Source organism: Nestor notabilis, unplaced genomic scaffold (assembly GCF_000696875.1).
Source record: "Nestor notabilis isolate BGI_N333 unplaced genomic scaffold, ASM69687v1 scaffold7351, whole genome shotgun sequence".
In the NCBI taxonomy this organism is placed as follows: Eukaryota; Metazoa; Chordata; class Aves; order Psittaciformes; family Psittacidae; genus Nestor; species Nestor notabilis.
The window spans coordinates 14,909-30,059 of NW_009914156.1; the positions used below are offsets into that span (position 1 = coordinate 14,909).

The following is a 15,151-nucleotide window of genomic DNA, read 5'->3' on the forward strand; positions in this document are numbered from 1 at the left end:
ATTATTCAGATAATGGAGGATTTCAAGTGTTTTTTGATGCTGCTGTAGTAGGCTGATCACGAACTAGGATTAGTAAAAGTGGGATACAAATCATCCTTAATCTAGTTTAGGGCTTGTAGCAGCTTGTGGCAAAGCCAATGTTTTTGCTTACCTCAAGGAGCAATTTGAAAAAAGCTGCTTCCTTTTACATATGCCATAGCTCCAAATTAAAGAAATGCGGGTCCCAGCTTGGACAGGATGAGATTAACTAATAAGATACAAATATCCCCATCATCACATCATCAGAAACCTCCTCTAGCAGGAGGGAGCTCTGTGGCAGCTGATGGGATAAGAAAGATTCATGTTTGGAGACTGTGGCCAAGATGAAGACTGAAGAATAGTTAGAAGTGATGCTGTTAAACAACAAAACAAAACAGAAAACCCAGTAAAAAAAAAAAGAAGTCTGGAGTATGTCAGACTTCTGGAGCCAATAATCTATCTAATGAGCTGTGAAAGCCTGGCCCGTTTTTGATTAAATTGAAGATGCCACTAAGCAGCTTTCTGGTTGTCTCAGCAGAACTGAATAACTATTGTTCTGCAACAATACAGTGCTCAGCAAGAGAGAGGCTAACAGTGTCCCCAGGGTTTTCCCTAAACAGGCTGCTTTGATACTTGGGGAAGAGGATCTTCCACTGATTAATGGGAACTAGTTAATCCATATCAAAAATGCTGTTAAAATGTTACCCCTAACATGCAACTGAATTCAGTGACACCAAATCCAGAGGGTTAGGGCAAGTAGTTATGATCAGTTGTCTGAGCTGCTAAAACTCCCTCCTCACCAGAATAAAAAATACAGTAAAAAAGCAATATGTAGGTAAGAATTGGAAGCTTTTTGACTAGAATACATGAGAGACCATCAAAGATCCTTCAAAAGATCCACCGTCTGAACTTAAATGTGTTTATCCAGCCTTTCTGGCAACAATTACAATGTGAATGGTCCACAAATAGACTCAGTGGACTGAAAAATAAACTGGATGATGGTGGAAGTAATTTCTAAAAGCACATCCACATTAGCTGATTATGTTGAAGAGTCAGGGAACAAAATTTTGAGCTAAAATAATGCAGAGTTGTTGGTAAAGTAATCTTGCTTTAAGTTGGAATTTATTTTCAGCTCTTCCATATGACACCAGAACCTGGTGACTGACTCTGTGTTCTGTGCCCCTAATCCTCTTGACTAATCAAAACCTTTCTCATTGGTGTAATTCCACTGCAGTAAAAGGTCATGGAAAAGCCTTGACCATGAGGTGCTGGTTGCCTGAACAGCGTGGTCCATCTTCCTGATGCAAACCCAAATTAGCTCAGTCCCTTCTGATGCCATCCTGAGTCAGTGTTTTATGTTAACCTTGCTGTGTCTGAAGCCCTTCAGCAGCAGATCATTATAGAAGCATGATCTTTCTGCAGTACTTGCATTTTGTGGTGCCACAAGGAAAGGTTGCTGCATGCTTACTGATGCTGCAGTCTGTGGAGCAAGTATAGTCTTTGTATAACTGAGCAGTTACATAAATAAGGCAAACATTCCTTAATGCTCATGTGTCATAAAACTGGATGATGTCATGAAGTTACATCACTGTGGATATTCTGACTGGTATCCGCATATGCATAATCCAATACTGTCCCTTGAGAATTTGGGGCCAAGAAAGTCTGCTTAGATTCCAGGCCTCCCACTGTCTGGTCAAAGGCAGATGCTGCAACTCCCAGTGGAGCAGCTTGGGACAAGACCCTTTGGGACGACTAAGCAGAAGGACACATTAAGTGCAAATTCCCTAAGTTCTCATTTAAAGCTGTAGAAAGCAGACTTTGTTAATCCTGAATCACATTTTCTGTTACTTCCTTGAAGTACAACAGCCAATCTCACTGGACAGGAACTGATCTGAGTCTGCCTTCATGTTTGAAGGGTGCCTGATGTGTGGCTTCTGGGCAACTCTACACTGGAGCAGCATGGTTCTCCATTGGTTTAGACTGGGCTGTACTGCACTTCCGTCCTCTGAGGAGGACCTAGCTAAGGCACAGAAATGAAACAAGGATTCAAACCAGCATGTGACAAAGGCTATGGAGAAGCAGAACATTCAGCAGCCTGGGAAGAGGCTAAAAGCTCAGGTGTGAAGGGAAATGTAAGGGTAGGCTGGCTGGACACACTGGATAACAAGAAAGGAAGTGTGGCATGACTGAACAAATCTCATCTATTAGCACCACAAGGCGAAGGGGTGCTGGCTCACTAGTCAAGATCAATAGTTGCTCTTTCATTTCCTGACAGCCTGATAATTTCAGGAGTGTTGCTAAGGTCTGCAGACCATGAGATCTGTCCAGGTATTCTTGGAAATCCTGTACAAGCTACTCCTGAAGATTCAGATTTGGGGGAAGTTAGTCTTGATCCTAGATAAAGGTGTATGGTGCCATGTCTTAAACTGTATTGGCAGTGCCTTTCTCCATTGAAAAGCTGGAGAGATTGCTTTCTGACTACTTCAAGGTAGAGCCTTCCTACTGGGAGAAGGATGCACCCCCCCTTTTTGCAATGCATTCCCCTTGCACTCAAAACCAAACTGAGTGCCAGAACAAAGAATTGTTCTTGCCACTGCTAGTGCGAGAAAGGAGAGAGAAAAATGGTCCCCAACCCCCCTCCATCGACCAAAATGGTGCAGTTTTGGAAGCCTGACTTCAGAAAGGAACATGCTGGAAAGGATGGTCAAGGGAGCAGAATTTGGGAGGCCTGGCAGGTCTTTCCGTATTCTTTATGCACCAACAGTTCGTACTTTTTAATGTTTGAAGTGTAGTGAGATCAGCTTTTGTGGGTCACTGACATTGGAAACGAGAAGGAAAATGTGCGGGAAGTACTTATCTCACCTACTTTCCATGGATGAGTGCAAAAACATACTGCAAACAAGCAGGGACAAATCTGAAAATCCAAATTACCCTATGTCATGCAGCTAAACTAGAGATTGAAGGGCAATTTTGTCTTAGAAATTACTCTTGAATTATGCTTACAGAAGCCTGAGGAAAAATTATTTGGCTTGTTGTTGGGGTTTTTGGTGGTTTTGGGTTTTTTGGTGGTTTTTTTTCTTTTTTTTTTTTGTATGTGTGAGTTTTTTCCAGTAGAGAAGGAAAGTGCTAAAACCTTTAATGCCTATATGAGGGGTTTTTGTTCTTACTTTCTTGTTATTTAAAAAAAAAACCAAACAAACCAAACAACAAACCAACAAAACAAACAAACAAAAAACCCCCATTAATTACAATGATCATCAAGAAGGGGCAAGATCTTGGGCCTAATCAGGTTAGTGGCAGTTTGCATACTTGTCTTCAGAGAGGTTGAATCTCATGGACTGGTTAACCACCTTGGAAACCAGTTGTTCTGAGAAATACAGGGGATGAATAAGGTATTGAGGACGGAAGAGAAAACTGGATAAACCTGATATCTTAAAAGAATGAAAAAGAGATTGGGCCAATAAATGCAGCCTAATGAGAGACAATGAGAGAGCTCAAATGCTTTGTTTGACAGATCATACTAGTTCCTACAATTAAAATGAGTGTTATATTAATTTTTAAGTGACACTGTGTTAATGCAAGCTACAGAAATACAGTGGTTGCAAAGCTGGCAAGAATGTATGTTCTTTTTACATAATAAAATGAGATTTCGTACTCATGTTGCATGATGTGATGCAGTATCTCAGGGCAGTGCTGAGAAGAGCATCTTGAGGATGAGATAGAAGTCAAAATTCTGGAAAACAGGGAATGTGGTTGGATGGGGAAAGATGAAATTGAGGTGAAGTGACATACAGGGCTTTGGTTTGAAATCTGAGAAGGGGGAATGGTTGAGTAACAGTAGCCCTACAGAAATAAACCTGGGGCTAGTCATGAGTTGGGTGTCAAACATGTTGTAGTGATAGCACAAACAGCAGAGGCCAACAAGATGCATGAAGTAATCACTCTCCTTTACTTAGTGTTGTTGTCTTTGGATAGCCTGAATAGCTTTGAATGTTGTGTGTTACGATGAACTGGTGCAGTAGAACAGACCTTTGGCCTCTTGTTTCAGCAACTGAACTTCTGTTCTGATTAATGTACTCCTTGAAGCATACATGGAGAAAGCCGAGGGCTCTATTGTCCTATAGGGAAGGCTAGCTGCTATTTCAGGACTTAATCTGATTGCCCACACTTATAAAAAGGGGATCTCCTTCTACTTCCACTTAGATGCTTGTAGTTTCAGATACGTGAACAGTGTTGAAAGGGCTCAAAAAGGCAGAGAAGCCAAACTACTTTGTCTCCTCTTCCTTTCTGTTCCTTAGAAGTAATGCAGTAGTTCACAGATGAAGTGGTTGGTAGATAGCAAGGACATGACCAATCAGAACCTGGAGCAGTATGATTATGTTGTGCAAGGGCAGACCATTGGCTGCTACCAGGATGAGGCTTTGAACAGATTCCTTGCTTTCTTCTTTCCAAAGCAAGTGCAGCCTGGAAGCAGCAAGACTGACCCTTCCAACTGAATAGACTAATAATAGAACTACTCTTTTGGGGGTATGGAATGAAGAAAGATAAGAAAATGCAATCTGAACAAAGAGAAGTAACCTTCAGGAGCCCTTAGAGGAGACTAGGCAAGCAACATGATAACTTAGTACTCTCATCACTAACACACTTTCTTCCCTTCTCTTTAAAGCAAACTACAAATCTGAACCTTCCTCCTGAAGATCTTGATTCATCTGGTGATGACGATGATGCATTCTCAGGTTCAGGTGCAAGTAAGTTAATAGCAGTTGTACTGTTAGTGCTTGAATGTGGCAATTGAGATCTCGATGATCATCCATGCTAAAAGGGGGGAGGGAGGAATCACACACATACACACACACCTGCCTGCCCCAGAATATGAGAGTTGGGTACCGAGAAAGGGCCTAATCTATTAATCTTGTATTGCTTCAGACACTAACAATTAGCAGAAAATGAGTTGTAGGAGACTTGAAAGGGAGCAGAAGCAGGTACGCTCCACATGACTACTAATATGAGAAACTGACTGAAGAATGTTATGGAACTGGAGTGATTGTTTACTCATGGGGAAGAGAGATTGTAAGAAGGGCCTTTGTGCTCTCATATGAGATACCATTTGAGGGTGTGTAAACCCCAAACTGCCAACGTACATCAAGTGCAAATTTTATCTGTCATCAGATGTGCAAGTTCCCATGGGCCATACTTTTTTAAAAGCAGAATAAAAGGGGTTTAGGGTGAGGAAAAAGTCTACTGGAATGATTACTAAACTGCATGAGAGACCTTTGGTGTTCAGTGCTCAAGTTGAGGAGATGCTACTGAGGAATGAGCAAGCTGTTGAAAACTAAAGCATGGCATCTTGCTTCCTTCCAGCCACATGCTCATGTTTTAGTTTAAATTGTGAAGGAATAAAACCCTGAAATCAGGTGTGCCAGTGACTAAAGGTGTTGAGTATATGGGTATGGCTCTGAAACAAATACTTATGGGGTAAAGAGTCAGGTAATCATCCAGAGCAACCAGTATACTGAAAGCAGACACCCCTCTTGTCAACCTGTCTGCAAACAGACGAGCACTTGTGCCTTGTGGAGTAGCAGATGACTAATAAAAGTATTGCTGGATAGCACATTGGTCTGTTCTTTCCTTATGCCACTGAAAAGGATTAGAAATTATGAGCTGAACTGCTGTTGTTCCAAAAATTGGCTATACAGGTTGGGCATCCTCATTAGACCAGCATCCTGGAGATACTACTAACAGGTCTCTAAAGTGGCCAAGGATAATACTGTTTTGTTTTGCAGGTCCTGTGACTGACCAGTCTCATACCTGGAGAATCCCAGGAGAACTGACTAATTCCTCATTACTGGCAACACCAATAGATTTCCATGAACAGCCACTTCCCGGGACTGAGAGCCGAACTGAGAAGGAAGTAATATCTCCTTCTGCAACTAGTACTGTTGTGACAGAGGAGCCAGTTGTGAAGGACACAATACCCATCCTGGGCTTACCTGATGAGAAACCAACAAATGATGCTGTTACAACAACAGTCAGAAGCCCCACTACTCACTTTCCTTCAGTGATTCATGTAACTCCTTCAGAAGCTTCAGGCACGGTCCATGGGCTCGAACCTAAAATCCCCAGCTCTGATGTGCCAGACACTAAATACGTGCCTGAACACCCTTCTACCATCCATCATGAGGGAGACATCGCTGCCACCTCCACAATGGCAGCTCCTAAGGATGTTGTTCCTACGCATGAGGAGGTTTCTGAGGATGGCTCTGGAGATCCGGTGAGGACTAATAGGTCTGACAGCCTTTCCAGGGAGATGGTTTGAATAGTATGTAGTAAGTTGGTTTTGCAGGAAAGGGTGATAATTTGTCAAAAGCGATGATTGATTTAATAGGTTATATTGGTGGAGGGGTTTAGATGAGAAGAAAACCAAGCTGTGGAAAATCTCCAGTAGCAGACATGATGAGAAATGTGATTAACCTGCCTTGTATTGTCCCAACAGGGAGACTTCATCTTAACTAAAGACGAGGATTTGGTCCCCACCCAGAACTCAGAAGTACTGGCTGACTCTGGGAAGAATGCCAAAGCTGCAGGAGCCTCAGGAATTATGGACAGAAAAGAAGTTCTTGGAGGTACCTGATATTCTGGATTTCTAGTTGGCAAAAGCAGACTCTTGTAGGAGTCTTCCAGGCCGCAGAAGCTGCAGTTCTGCAAGTACATCTCTGAGCATAAAAGCTAGCCTTTTATGTTAGACCTCTGAAATGAGGGTGGTGATTCACAATTCTGTGTTGTCAAAACCCTAACAGGGACAAATACTAACCTGCTAATAGCAAAGTTGCCACTACTAGTTATATTTAAGTTATGTTTAAACTTACTACTTCACTCTCTCAAAAACTACAGTAAAACTGCTCTAATGCTGCCTCAGTCAAATTACTAGAGCTGAACAACGTAGCCTAGTGTGCTTTGCAGTACGGCCTAGTGGGAGATGTGTTTCTCTAGGTTTACCTCATGTAGATGAGCAAGCTCTTGGTAATGGCAGAATGATGATTTGGGAGGGGGCAAAAGGACAAATTAATTTCTGGAAGTCATGAAATCAGGGACCACATAGTAAGGAACAATCTAGAACTTACAGTCACACTAGCATTATTTGGAGTCTAGAGTAATTTGTGGCTTTCTCCCCCTTCCAGGTGTTATTGCTGGAGGACTAGTAGGCTTGGTGTTTGCAGTGTTTCTAGTTGCATTTATGCTGTACAGAATGAAGAAAAAAGATGAAGGCAGCTATTCACTGGATGAGCCAAAGCAGTCTAACGGAGGATACCAAAAACCACACAAACAAGAAGAATTCTATGCATAAACTGCTCTTCAGGACACTTCTTATTCCATCTTTCTTGGACTCTTCTCTCCCTGCACGTGGACCTCCTAGTGTGCTTTGCATTAAACTTAAGCCATATGATCATTGGGTTATTTGCCCTTACGACTTTGCCATTGGGATTTGATAACTACAAAGTAGATATGGATTCACTGAACATTCCCCGCTTTCTTGCACAACTTTTTTTTTATTTTTTGGTTTTTTTTTTGTTTTTTTTTAACAGAAGTGGGACTGCAAGTTCCTAAAAACTCACTTTGGTTTATCTAAAGACTACTGGGGCAGGCGGTGGGGAGAAGATAAGGGAGCACTGTATGTAAAAAAACTCTTGATACTTAGGGGAAAGGGCTGACAAGAATAAATAGTTACCAGTGCTCAAATTCTGTATAGCAGGGATCCTTCCTATTTAACTCATAGATGTGTTTTAAGCGTAACAAATGGCTGTGCTGGGCAGACATTTGGTACACTGCAATCCTCTAGCTCTAACTGCCGTATTTGGAGCACTTAATGCCTATGAAACATCAAGCTGAACATGATTTCTAGTGAGAGGAGGTGTTACGGGCAGGGTAAGCAAATGACTGTCATGTGGTTTAAAATAACTTCTGTTTTGGAAGCATTATGCCGTACCCAGAACCAGCTCCTAAGAAGTTGGTGCATAACACAAAACAAACCCCAAAGACCCTCAAGTTAAGCAGAGGGTTCATTTTGCCAGCAGTTTTGGACTGTCCCACTACCTTCTTGCTCTTTTTAGGCATAGATAAGAAATAGGTTACTCTAAGCAGTCTCATCTCAAGACATTCCCTCTTCTTAGGTGCCAAATCTAGGTTGGGCTGTCATGCTGCAGATGCTCTTATCCTGCGCTATTGTGTAGTCACCAGGTGACTGTGATGTGTTGTAGCACCTACCTCTCTGTGCACCGTTTATAGCAGTCATCTTGGAACATGGTCTGCCATCTATGCCACAGAATACTCTTGGCACACAGGGGTAGAAGGTAGCAGCATATCATGACTTTGCAGTTAAGGAGTAGAGAAGCTGAAACATCTGAAACAAGCCTGATGAAGGCTAAGCGTAGATGGCTTTAAATATACATAACAGTTGGCGTGTTTGACTATCATGACTCTGGAATGGTTCTTCAGAAGCTGTTCCTGCACTTTGGAGAGAAGCAGCTCCAGGAATGTCAGACTAGTAAGGGCCAAAAAACACCTCCTGAGTAAAGCCTGGATGCTTGAAGCTGTTGGTGGTCAGTGTGCTGTCAGATGTGAGGCACTGAGGCCTCACCGAGGGTCTGGAGTTCTCCAGAGTATCTCAAACCGAGTCAGAAGAAAAGTGTGGTGTTCTGCACAAGCCTTACTTCAGCTCTGCCTTTGGTTAGCTTCTTACAAGTTCAGTTCCTCATCACTCAGAAGGTATGGGGTGGGGGAAGGAGTGTTTACAACTGATGTAAATACTTGTACTGTTGAGCCAGAGGGAATGATTGGAGACTATTGCAACAGTTGGTATAAATGTTGCACATTGACAGTAAAACTTAAAAACCTGTGTAATTTAAATGAAGTATAAAACACTCCTGAGCTGTTATGCAGCTAGAATTGGTGCCTTCTGTGCAAACCCAAAAGAAAAAAACCCAAACACTTCTTGATTCCAAACTCTTCCTCATGCACAAGGAAAACTTGTGCATACGTGTAGCTGGCTGGTTTTAAGTAAAGCTGCAAAGTCCATTATGTCTGTCTTTTTATTTTATTTTTTTTTTAACTGAGTGAATTTTTGTAGGTTAATGCGATGACCAGATGGTGTTAATTTCAGCTGTAATTCTTTGCTTTGTATAGGAATGTAGAAATGTTGTTTGATAAGTTTATCTATGAAAAAGTTCTTGTAAAGCACAGGAAGATAAAGTGGTAAACTTTAGTTGTACCTCACAACCTTGCTAGGGGTAAAGGAAAAAAACTGTATATTTTGGTAGTCTAAAGTGACAGTTTGTGAAACAAACATGACATTCTGTGTTATTTAAGTGGTACAAATGAAATATGAGTTCTAACAGAAGATGCAACACTTGGTTATCTGTATGCCATTTAAAGGTATACTGCAATAAATGGCATTTTGGCAAGAATGTGTCTGATCTGTGAACATCGCTCTATATAATACTTCACAAAGTAGATGTGGTTTTTAAGACTGTCCAGGTCTTTAAGGAAGTTGGATTCCAAGTATGCAAAGTGAGTCTTGATGCTAAACATAGGGAGGTTCAGCTCAAAATTTGAAGGGTGTGAGTGTGGCCTGTTCCCTCTTACCCTGCCCTGGATGTCTGGGTTGCAGTGGGCTGCTCTACCCTGAGGTAGCGGAGCAGGATATGAATGGGCTGTAGTGGAGACTTCAATGAAATCTCTTTGTTAGAGCCCTGCAACATTTTGTCCTGGTTCTGTATCCTGGGGTGTACTGGGAGGAGTGTGGCCAGCAGGCTGAGGGAGGTGATTCTCCACTTGACCCTGGAGAGGCCACATCTGGAGTACCGTGTCCAATTCTGGGCTCTTCAGTGCAAGAAAGACAAGGAGTTGATGGAGAGGGTCCAGTAGAGGCCACAAGGATGATCAGGAGTCTGGAGCATCTCTTGTGAGGAGAGATTGCGTGAGCTGAGCCTGTTTAGTCTAGAGAAGAGAAGACTGAGGGGCGATCTCAGTAATGCATATAAATAACTCAAAGCCAGGAGGATGGTGCCAGACTTTTTACAGTGGTATCCAGTGACAGGACAAGGAGCAATGGCCATAAACAAAGAGACAAGAAGTTTCAACTCAACACGAAGAAGAACTTTTTACTTTGAGGGTGGCAGAGCACTGGAACAGGCTGCCCAGGAAGGCTGTGGAATCTCCCTCTGGAGACATTCAAAACCCACCTAGATGTATCCCTGTGTAACCTGCTCTAGGTGGCCAAGCCTTGGTGGGAGGACTGGACTAGATGATCTCCAGAGGTCCCTTCCAACCCTAATGATTCTGTGATTTTGGGAGGTCTTTGTGATTGTACAGTATGTCGCCATCCTCAAAAAGCTGAAAAGAGTTGTAAATCTTCAACAGGGCTCCCTCTAGCTACCTATGTTCTGCCTCCAGGAGTTCAAGTGCAGGGAGGGCTGCATGAAGGGCAGCTCCGAGTCTTTGTATTAAAACGTGCTTACCAAGACAAGCTTGGAGATTGTACCTCCAAGGAGGAAGAAAAGAGCAGGCCTGTCCTAAGTATTCTCCTGTACAGCATCAATTACGCTGGGGTGCTGCAGCTTGTGTGGCAGGAGATGGAGCAAAACAGAAGTAGAGGAAAACATCCTTTACAGAAGAGGGAAGTCAGAAGCTGCTGCCTGGGTGGGCCTTACTGCAGCTTATACAATTATTTTCTTTTACAAGGCTTTGAACTGTGAGAAACTTACTTTTTTTCAGCTGTAAACTAGCCACTGTATTTTTAGTTTATAATCTCCTCTTGCTTGCACTGGAACCATGTGGGCTGTATGTTTTCCCATCAGAAAATGTTTGGAGGAATCTTGGTAATCAGAAGGTTTTGAGATCAGGCAAACAGATCGAAGGATTGAGTTTAGAAGACTTTGCTTCCATAGCTAAACAAAGCTGGAAGGTGTTTTCAAACCACACGCCAACTTTGCCAGTCCCTTAAAATTAAAAAAAAAAAATAATGAAGCACTAGTGAAACAGGACATTTCTGTGTGAAAACCCTTACAAGTGTAACCACAGTGTCTGATCCTCAGTGTGCACTTAAGAGAAACTTTGCAGTAGTAAGAGAATAGTAGAAGTGGTAACCTGCCTCTGTATTCTGGCATAGGTTAGCCTCGGTTTTCCTGAGTCATGTTTCTGTTTGCTGTGCTTCCTGACTTCTTCATCCATGCCAAATTATCACATTTGCTCTTGTTCACAAGTGAGATGCAAAGAATGTGGCTGCCAGAAAATCTGACCCCTTCTTTGTTCTAGAAAAAATGAGCTGGAGGGTGTAAATGCACAAAATGTCAAGGAAGGCAAACTATGAGAAGAGGAGAACTTTTCACAATTCTCACTTTGTCAGGTTGCATTAGAGCCTATAAAGGAAGCTGAAGCAAATCTCAAAGGCTGTATAATCTTGTAATTGAAATAGAGAACAGGAAAAAAGAGGGCCACTCTATGGGGGTAGTGAGAAGAAAAGCTATCTCAGACATTGCATAAATACCTTATCTGAGTATTCATCAGGACTAGTATGTATAGTGATGAAAATTAGTAGTGGAATAAAGGTGCAGGGTGAAATTTGCTCCATTTGAGGTAGCAGCAAAAATCAAAAAAACTTCAGCTATGCAGGAGATGAGATAGATAGAGACTCAAACCCAAATAGCTGCTTGACATTTCTGGGGTGGTATTTAGCTCACGAAGCTGGAAGCCTGATGGACAACATTTTTAATATGCTTGTCAAATTAAGGGGCAGTGATTTTACTGCTGAAGTGCAGTGCCTGCACTAAGGAAATAGGGGAAAAAAGGTATGGCCTATGCAGGATCTTACAAAAGGATCTGATGGATACAAAAAAGAGAGAATTCTGATACATGGGATAAAATAGAAAATGGATTTACCTAGCATAGATTGTGCCAGACTAAACAGATCTCCTGCTTTTTGATAGCCAGTTTTTCAGTGAAAGGCAATCCAATCTAATTGAACTTCAGTAAAGCAATTCATCAGTGCCACACAGGAAATGAATAATCAAAAGGAGGAATCTGGGGATTAGTGGAAGAATTGTAAAGTGGTGAGGAATGGACTAAGGAGGAGCCTGAAGCAGGCTGTGGAAGACAGGGAGTTAGTAGGAAGAAAAGGCCTCATTCTGGGTACATCTTTCTAAACACTGTCTGAAATAGAAGAGTACAAGGATTTACAATTGCTGCTGGGAACCTGGGCAACCTCTACAATGGAATATCAAAAGTAAAATATTTTCACGTTCTGACAAGTAACAGGATCTTCTTCAACAGGACAAGGTCAGGCATAAGCGGGGGTAACAATAGGGATTGCTGCTCTGATCTGGCAATAAGAGAAGGGAAGAAAGGACTAGGTGAATTAGTTAATTTTAGAATAATTATCTGTGTGATGCAGCTGTAAGAAAGGGGGAAAAAAATTAAACACAGGATGTAGCAGCCAAGGCATTTCCAGCAAACATAATTCTCAGCATCGTGGGTATTGTTATACAAGGAACTAGTGAGCCCTTCACTTACTCTCACCTACATGCTTTAGGATTAATTCACGTTGGGAAGGAAGAGAGGAAAAACTTTAAATGATGTGGGAGTGGAAAGTCTCTTCTCACAATACACTAACAGTGTTTTGTTTGTTCGGCTTGGGAAAACACAGACTGATGGGTCCTACAGTTGCTGTTTGCGTGCTTGTCATGGTACAGGACAATAGAAAAGATGGAGAAGAGCAATTTAAGCTAAAGAATAATACGGGAGCAAGAAAAAGAAAACATAAGAAGAAACTGGCAACTATAAACACTGATACAACTAAAAATCTTGAGAATCCTTCCGTTCACTACGAGGCCCTGGCACAAGTTGCCCAGAGAAGCTGTGGCTGCCCCATCTCGGCAGTGTTCAAGGCCAGGTTGGACACGGCTTGGAGCAACCTGGTCTAGTGGAAAATGGGTTCAAACTTAAACAGAGGAAGTTTAGGTTAGATATAATGAAGTTCTTTACTGTGAGGGTGGTGAGGCACTGGAATGGGTTGCCCATTGTGAAGCTGTGAATGCCATCCCTGGTGGTGTTCAAGGCCAGGCTGGATGGAGTCCTGGGTGACATGGTTTAGTGTGAGATGTCCCTGCCCATGGCATGGGGGTTGGAACTAGATGATCTTAAGGTCCTTTCCAACCCAAACCATTCTATGAGTCTATGATTCTATGTCCTGGGGTTGGAACTAGATCATCTTCAGGGTCTCTTCCAACCCAAACCATTCTATGATTAATGGTGGGGGCAAAAGACGAAAATGGATTGAATACGAAGTTTGATATTCAGGAAGATTATGGTATGAAATGTTCCCGAGCTAATAGGATGTCTTTCAGCCAATAGCCTATGCAAAGAATAGAGAGACTAGTTAAAACCCATTCACTTCTCACTCTGTTCTTCCTCCTAACAATCTCTAGCTCAAGACTGGAGTTTTTCAGGCCACTTCACTGTGAGCTGTGTAGAAAGGTCTTTGTCTAATACAGACAAGATCAGTTGAGCCACATTTCCAGGTGGAGGTTTCCAGAAGTCACCTCTTTTAAGAGGTTAGGCTAATTAGGCAAGTCGGTGTCACTTCTGTTAAAAGAAATAGGTCTTCCCCAACCTGTTTCCTCAAACTGTCTTACTTCACTTTTATTGGTTTTTTACCTTATTTTTTGTTTAAACTTTCCAAATCACACCTCTGCAAACAGTGCCTGAAAAATAAAATAAATCCTAATTCAAACTTTAAACCATGATGTTTTTACACTTACCATTTCTTATTGCATAGTGCAGATAAGCCGGGCTGGATTCTAAAAAGATTTACTCCCACTAGCATAAAAACAGCAAAGAAAGAGGAAAGTGTGGGGACAGAGAGAGGATGATGCAGCACACAGCCATCTGGAGCAATGCGCTGCTTCAGGTATCAACCCTGCCAAGTTTATGAATTGCTCTGTAGTCTGTTACACACACAGACAGTCTCACCTTAACCTAGTGGCAATGGGCTGCTCTTATTTATCACATATTTCATTTACTCTAGTTTACTACTCTCCTTCCCCTAGTGTGCTTTAGCATGGGAAAAGCAGATGGGCAGCCTTCTGGACAGTTCTTTGGGATGATAACAAAGCATAACTGGGACTGATGCCCCCTGCTTTGTGTGTGCAAACATACATGTATATGTACATGTGCTTATGTATACCTATGTGCATGCACACACAAGTATGTCCTAACTAGGAATCAAAGCAGGAACCAGGTAAGGGTGATCACTACATTTTTAAAAAGTCAGAAAATATAAAGTGCTTTTATAAGCAGAAAATCCTACTTCAAAATGGCATAAAGCAAAGTATAAATAGGCACCATTTAAAAACAAAGATTAGCATTTGGATAGATATTGGAGTTCAGAACACAGCTGTTCAGTTTAAAGTTTAAGTACAGCCACGTGACTCTGTTGCATAGAAAGGTCCTTAGCATCAACACCTACTTGGCTGAGCCAACCATCAAAGCATTCCTGACCCCAAAATCCTATGTTGGGACACATGTGAGGGTGGTGAGGCACTGGAAAAGGCTGAGGTTGCCCAAAGAAGTGGTAAATGCTCCATTCCTGGCAGTGTTCAAAGCCAGGTTGGACAGAGCCTTGGGCAACATGGTTTAGTCTGAGGTGTCTCTGCCCACGGCAGGGGGCTTGGAAATAGATGATCCTAAGGTCCTTTCCAACCCAAACCATTCTATGATTCTATGTATTCTTAAGATGCACCACCAAGCCATGGGTCCCCAAACTGTGGTACATGTACCACTCTGATTTGCAATGTATTTCCAAACAGTATGCAGGGAAAAAAACAAACCACCCACCCCAACCAAAACACCAAATCCAAAAATCTACCACCAAAACCTGTCACACCTGCCTTATTTCTGGAATTGACAGGCAAGAGCCAGCCTGATCCTCCCTGTACACAGAGCTAGAAGCTGCTGCAGATGATTAAGGTGAGGGGAAATGCTGAGGAAAGGACTGGGACAGCATGGAAGAAACTTCTGATGTCATCAGTGCACTTCTTAGAATCATAGAAACATAGAATAGTTACGGTTGGAAAGGACCTTA

At 42.2% G+C, this 15,151-nt stretch overlaps 1 protein-coding gene across 1 annotated transcript; it reads left to right on the forward strand.

The window, feature by feature from the left end:
* Positions 1–4,364: 4,364 nt before the first annotated feature.
* Positions 4,365–7,429, forward strand: SDC1 (syndecan 1). Its single transcript, XM_010023512.1, has 5 exons — positions 4,365–4,475; positions 4,685–4,766; positions 5,802–6,289; positions 6,512–6,641; positions 7,197–7,429. Exons 1-5 carry the CDS (start codon positions 4,365–4,367, stop codon positions 7,361–7,363), a joined length of 978 nt encoding a protein of 325 aa, XP_010021814.1. The 3' UTR covers positions 7,364–7,429.
* The last annotated feature ends 7,722 nt before the right edge of the window (positions 7,430–15,151 follow it).